The 7,225-nt window shown below is 37.6% G+C and overlaps 1 protein-coding gene across 7 annotated transcripts in view; it reads left to right on the top strand.

The window, feature by feature from the left end:
• The first annotated feature begins 43 nt into the window (after positions 1-43).
• Positions 44-7,225, top strand: part of CDC42BPA (CDC42 binding protein kinase alpha (DMPK-like)) — a 298,104-nt gene continuing 290,922 nt past the window's right edge. For all 7 annotated transcript variants that reach the window (XM_010852881.1, XM_010852884.1, XM_010852883.1 and 4 more), the window contains exon 1: positions 44-1,505. In XM_010852881.1, the coding sequence (XP_010851183.1) occupies positions 1,328-1,505 (178 nt within the window). In that variant the 5' untranslated portion in view covers positions 44-1,327. The remainder of the gene's footprint in view (positions 1,506-7,225) is intronic.

Below are 7,225 nucleotides of genomic sequence, written 5' to 3'. Positions count from 1 at the left end.
AGAGGGCGGGCGCGCGCGTGTCGGGGGGCGGGGGCCGGGGCCGCCATATTGGATCTGGACTCGTCGGCCAGCCTCCGCCTGCGTGCGGTGGGCCCTGGAGCTGCCTCGCGGAGCCCAGGGCGCGAGCGCGAGAGACAGGGAAGGCGGGGGAGGGGTGGAGGGAAAGGAAGGGAGTGGCTGGGAGGCGGGCTGCGGCAGCCTCTGGTCTCCTTACCAGCGGCACCAACCCCTCCTCCTGCGCCTCGGCCGCTTCCCTTCTCGCCGGGGAAAGATGCCCTTAAGCCAGGGGTGTGAAGAAGGGGGAGATCTAGCTGCCGGAGCCGCCCGCGCCCTCGCTGCCGCAGTTGCCGCCGTCCGTGTCCTTTGAATCCAGAAAAGCACCCCCTCGCCAGGGCATCGGGAGCGTCGGCGGGCGGGCGGCCGCGGTGCGGCTGTGGGGGAGACCCGGTTCTCTGCCGGGCGCGGCCCAGGCCGGCGGCCCAGCGACCACCGACATGGAGCGGGCTCTGGCCGCCAAGTAGCCGCCGCTCCCGGAGTCGGGGGCGAGTGCCGCCCGCAGTCAGTCAGGCCCCTAGGAGAAGCGGGGAGAAAAATGAAGAGTTTTCATCGGAATCGGTTGGAAATAGGACTAACTGCAAAGCCTTAAAAAGACGGACTTCGGAAGGAGAAAGGAAAAGCCTCCTCCAGGGAAGACTTGGCGTGCTCCGAGCCGAGGGGCTGCTTCAGGGACCTCGCCCCCTCCCTTTCCCGCTGGAGAAATTGCCTCTGATGCGTTATCCAAGTGGTGGCTGGGAGGATTTGCAGCAGAATTTTTGGTTTTCCCTCCCCCTTATATACATTCTGGCTTTTTCCTCCCCTTTCGATTTTTCCTTCTGCCTGGAAGTGAATTGCTGATGCAGATCGGGACTTAATTCATAAATGATGCAGCCGGATTCGTTTCAGGATTCTGTTGCACGAGTTGAATTTTGAATGAAGGAGAAGAGCTTTTTTTTTTTCCTAAAGAAGTGTTGACTGGTTCGCTGTACTTTTTAATTATTTTATTTAAATATACGATTTAATTGTATTATTCTTTTAAGAATGTATTAAATATATATTTTATGGTAACTTTTCCTCAAAAGTATATGTATATGTGCGGAATTGAAGACGCTTCAGTTAAGTGAGGTTACTGGCGTGTTGGATGTTGAGTTCAGCACCGGCATTGCATGACAGTTATTTGAATAACAAGTGGTTTATTTTTAAACCACACATTTTAACATTTAGGTTTCAGTAATCATATTCAAAATCGTTTTAGTAATTGAAAGGAAAACCAGCGGATATTGAAGCAAACATGTCTGGAGAAGTGCGTTTGAGGCAGTTGGAGCAGTTTATTTTGGACGGGCCCGCTCAGACCAATGGGCAGTGCTTCAGTGTGGAAACGTTACTGGATATCCTCATCTGCCTTTACGATGAATGCAATAATTCTCCATTGAGAAGAGAGAAGAACATTCTTGAATACCTAGAATGGGGTAAGTTTGTATTTAAAATAAAAACTCTTTAGCTGGCCATTGTGATTTGTTAGAGAGAGCTACCGTGATAAACTCTCTACTCTGTAGTAAGTATATAAACATATAATATCTGTTGTGTATGTATTATGTATTTAAATATGTATGTTTACACACAATAAAAGAGTAGACACCAATTCAAGGGTTTTTTTTTTTTCAGTAGTTTTCGGTAAATATTTTCCCAAGAGTGAAAGCATGGTACTCAGTTGTTGCCTTGATTTAATGTGAAGCTTGAGGGGAAGAACTTAAGTTTTTTCGGTCAGACAAATTTTGAATAATTCTATGACGGGCGGAAATGGATTATTGCTCACTTTGCCTAAAGCGTGGTGGTCTAACAGGCATTCAAGGGAAAGGTATTTATTAGTGGAAACATTCCTTCCTAGGCTTTGGAAGTCACTCTGGAAATGGGAGGAGGTTTTAAAATATCTTAGATCAACAGGAACTTGAAGGTGGTCATCACTGGGTTTTATTACATCTCTATATAGTACAAGGCAAGGAAATTACTAAACATGGACTTGCCAAAAATTGTCATGTTTGTAAGATGACATAAATAGTTTAAAATTTTTGTGATAATATTTGCTAGAGAATGTTTGGGAGCAACTCCTGCCTGCCTGAGAGTTAGATTCACTCCAAATTTAATTCAGACCTAAACTGGTTCATTTTTTATCTTCATTCTCCGAAATCTAGATGTGATTTAGAAGACATAGATATTGGAGTAGATCAATGATGAGAGCAAATTCTCCATGAGACCTTTAGCTTGAAGTCTTGGTTTAAGTTCTGCTTCCAGTGTTACCTGTGAGCAAGTTCCAACATCCACCAGTTCACTGTGAGGAGAGTATACATCATCACACATCATACTGTTAATATAGTACATACCAATGCATCTGTATTGGTACACTGACTTTTGAAGGATATTAGCCAAAGAAGTTATTTTGTATCTATGGAATAAGGATACTTGAGTTTGTTGGAAAGTTTTTATAGTAAAATGTCTTTGTTCCCAAGTAAAGCTTTATTTTTTTTGAACCAAAAGTCAGTTGGTGATTATTCCCTTTTTTGGACTTGAAATTTATTAAAAATTCATTTGCCAGGTAAATCACTTATTCAGGATTGCATGCACATAATAACTTTAATTATTCAATATGTCAATATCAGGAATTTTCTAGTAACTTGATGTCATAGGGTTAAATATATATATGTGTGTGTGTATAAGACATGAATTGAATGATTTTGAGAAACTGATTAGTAAACTCATACTGGAAATGTAAGAATTTTAAATCATCTTTCAAGAGCTCACTGTGTTAAGAATGAGACAGTTTTGACTTTGATACTGGATTAGTGAGTATATGTCCTTTAATTTTATATGTAGAGCAAAATATTTTATAAAGCCTGTGTAGTTTTATACTTCATGTTTCATAAATTTAGAAATTTTTTAGTTCTTTTTAAAATTTAACGAAAAGATTCTGATACTTTGAGTTAGAGTTTCAGTTCTTAAATTATGGTTCCATAGGAGTACTCTAGTTTATGATTATGGTTGTCATTTAATATCCTTCTCATCTGTAAAATAATGGGAGAACTCTTTGTATGTACCAGTTGTAAATGTAAAAATTATGATAAGAGAGAAAACTATCCTCAATTGCCTTTTGGTTGTTAGGAATTTACATTTATGTTATGAGATATTTTGCTGTATTATCAGAAAAATTTATATACATTTTCCACTAAATATGATTCCCTGGATCTTGTTTCTTTTATCTATATTAAAAAAAACTTGTTTGTAATATTTAATTTAAACCACATAAGCCAAAAGTCAAAGAAGTGTTTGGCCAAATACATTTTATGTTTATAATATAGTAGATTTTTAAATAATTTTAAAACACGGACTTTTCACAATTTTAAAATAAACTGAGTTTTGGTATTATCCTTCATATTTTGCCTTTTAGAAGTCTGGTGTGATGTAACAAAAATAATATATACAGTCTCTTAAGTACACTCCTGTTGTAATAGGAAATAAGGGACTAGAATTTTTAGGATTTATTTTGTAGGCTTTAGAACTTTTGTTGTTGTTATTTAGTAGCTAAGTCGTGTCCAACTCTTTTGGGATCCCATGGGCTGTAACCCACCAGGCTCCTCTGTCCATGGGATTTCCCAGGCAAGAATACTGGAGTGAGTTACCATTCCCTTCTCCAGGGAATCTTCCTGACCCAGGGATCGAACTTGTGTCTCTTGCTTAGCAGGCAGATTCTTCACCCCTGAGCCACCTGGGAAGCCAGGCTTTGTGACTAGGCAGTGATTAAGTCTCAGGCATTTTTAAGTTGGTGTTTGAGGTCTTGAAAGTGGAAGGTACCAATCATAGAAGTCTAGGTAAGGAGGAAGACAAGAATGGAAAAAGCTGTCAAGAAGTACATCATGAGTAGTAGTATTTACTATTTTTAAGTTATTTGAGAAATTGGGTTATTTAACAATTTAAGTCTCCTCATTTAATTATTGAAATAGATCTGTTCTTCGAGTATAATTTGATTGCACATTTTGGGAAATGTCTTATTTTATTCTCACTACCTAACATTATATAAAAAGCAGTTAGATTAAGGAAGTTTCCAGATAGTGAATTGGCCTCAGTTTAATTTTTTAACATTATTTATTTGGTCTGTGATGGAGATTGAAAGAATTTGTTTGTTGGGGTTAAATTTGATAATTTAGATTTGCCTTAAATGATACAGTTTTTAGTTTGAGTTTTAAAAGACCCAATATTTGCAACAGGAGAGCAGTAGTAAATACTCTTTTAATACATGCTGTATATTTGTGTTTGGCTGTCTGTATTAATGAAAGTGCCATCTAGATAATATCTTTATTTTTTAAAAACTTTTTAATTTGTATTGGGGTGTAGCAGATTAACAATGGTTTCAGGTTAACAGCAAAGGAACTGAACCATATGTGTACTTACATCCATTCTCCCCCAAAACACTCCTCCCTTCATATGCCTTATTTTTAAAAATGGAATCAGCAAAATTCTATTTGACTTGCTTCATTTCCATCCATTTCACTTTATTCCTAGTTATGACCCATTTCACGTTTATATTGATACTGTTCATGTTTTGTTCATTACAGCATCATGACAATGAGAAAACTGACAGTTCAAAGTCAGATTTTGTCTTTGGATAGCACTCCTTGCATTTGCTGCTGATGGCCTCAAGGAGGGAGTAAGTAGAGCTCTAGAGAGGAAGAGGGGACTAAGCCATTGAGCAATAGAGCAAGAGGATAAGAGTGCTTTTATACCTTAACGTGTAGATCACTGTCAAATTTATATTTTCCAGTTATATACAGTAGGATTTGAAAGATTCTGTTTTGTCCTTATTTTTTGTCAAAATGATTATGGTTTATATGTTTTGTTTATAAAATAATAGTTTTTATGTCAGTAGTGTAACTCTACAGTAGAGTTGTAAAAATAGCTTTTACATTATAAGCTAATTGGCTGATAGTGACTAAATGAATATGTTATTCATTAAATTGGCTATCTTCTACTTTGAAATGGAAAGTTAAAATTTTAGGAAATTCTGAATCAAGTTGCTTAAAAAATAGGGTAAAGAAAATATTACTCAAATTAAAAAAAAGCCAGACTGTATGTGGCTAACTGTATTTTGATGCTTTCTGAATGTTGGAGTTTACAATATTTCATATAAATTATCCTTTAACAACAGTAATTTTATAGTTTATTCAGTGTATGTACACACACAAAATAGCCTGAATGGTTAATAAACTTGCTACTAGAGTACATCAGTAGGTACTGTGGTTTAAACTTTTCATTTTATTAGAGTAATTGTAAAGCTTATTCACATTTTTTGATGTGTAGGTCTGTTAAGGGAGGTGATGATGGCCTAATTACAGAAATCTGACTCTTTTCTTTGTTTTTCACTTATACTGTTCTTCATTGTTAGCTTTTCCTAAGCTTATTAATCATACCAAATTATCAAAAAGTTCATTTAATACACATAATTAGGTTTATTTAAGTCCTCAATTCGGAGAAGGCAATGGCACGCCACTCCAGTACTCTTGGCCTGGAAAATCCAATGGACGGAGGAGCCTGGTGGGCTGCAGTCCATGGGGTTGCTAAGAGTTGGACAGGACTGAGCGACTTCACTTTCACTTTTCATTTTCATGCATTGGAGAAGTAAATGGCAACCCACTCCAGTGTTCTTGCCTGGGGAATCCCAGGGACGGGAGCCTGGTGGGCCGCCGTCTATGGGGTCGCACAGAGTCAGACACGACTGAAGCAACTTAGCAGCAGCAGCAGCAAGTCCTCAATTAGGATCATCATAAATGTCACCATAAATATAGGTTGGGTAGTTTCCTTTATACTAGTCACCTAATAATCTAGTCTCTTCTCAGAGTGATAATAAGTACAATTATTTGCTCTCACACAGTGCTGGCACATGATAGAAGCATGTTCATAAGTGGTGGCTATTATATTTCCACTTCTCTTCTATTTCTTTCTTTTCCAAAGGATATATTGCTCCATGAGTGAGAACAGGGATGTCAAGAATAACAATAACAATTTTAGGAACTTATTTCATATGAAAATGTAGGGCATACCTAAGCATAATGGTGTAAACACAAATAGCATAATATGTTGGAAATTTTATGAAATAATTTTGGAAATTTTATGAAATAATTCCTGGGACTTGACTAATATTAGATAGTAAGCCCAGGCTATTTTAAAGTAAAAGAACTGAGCTTGTTGCAAATTAATAGTTTATTGTACTCCTCTTCTATGGTAGTAAAGAAAATTCTCCCAAAACCTTTTCTCTTCATGTTCACTTATTGCCAGTATATTGTATATATTGCTGACTTCATCCTATTGGTTTTGATAGGTTTTAGAATCAGTTTACTAAGTCCAGCTAGCATTTAAAAAATTAAATATACTAGAATAGAAAATACTAAGTAGCCATGTGTTGAAAGAATAACTATTGTTATACAGAATTCCTGTGTTTTCTTGTATATTTTACTGAAGATTGGATTGAGCAGAGTTAGAATTCTAGGGTAGATGATACTAAAGCATGTTGGCTGTTTAACAGTGAAAAGATTATGGTTGCCCTTTTCAAAAAGCACACGTGTTTAAATTAGGGACAGACTGAAGAATTTAAAGAAAAGGAACTTAGATAGGGATAAGATACTTGGAAGGAGGGAGGGAGAATAGGAGAGAGGAAAAATGAGATAATGAGTGTGAATATACTGTTTTCCTGGGTTGCTACTTCAGGCTGATTTGTGAATAACTGGGTACTTTTAATTTAGAAATTAATGGACAGGTGAATTCACTCATTTGTTTTGTCTTCGATGGTTCATTTCCTTTCTTTTCACGTTTTTCCTTCTCTGACTTTGGGCTCCTGGATGTTGACTACCATTGACTGTAAAGTTGTATAACTTGTCAAACATGAGGGATATGACCTACAGTTATTGGCTGTAGTTTTTGTTTATGCCTTCCCATTACTCCAGATGCATGTTACAGTAGATACAGGTGAGCAGGGTTTGCTGGTTCCCTTGTTACTCATGGTCTCATCCCTTGTTACTCACAAAACTTCCAGTGCGGTTGCCTTCAAGTTTCAGTAGCTAATACGAAGAATTGCTCAGCAGATTTTGCTGTATCTTGAGTCAAGAACTTCTTTCCATAAAGGTTTTTTTTTTTTTTTTTTAAA

This window comes from Bison bison, unplaced genomic scaffold (genome assembly GCF_000754665.1).
Source record: "Bison bison bison isolate TAMUID 2011002044 unplaced genomic scaffold, Bison_UMD1.0 scf7180017864317, whole genome shotgun sequence".
In the NCBI taxonomy this organism is placed as follows: Eukaryota; Metazoa; Chordata; class Mammalia; order Artiodactyla; family Bovidae; genus Bison; species Bison bison.
Note: the sequence above shows the minus strand (reverse complement) of the source record. Positions and strands in the feature narration are given on the sequence as shown.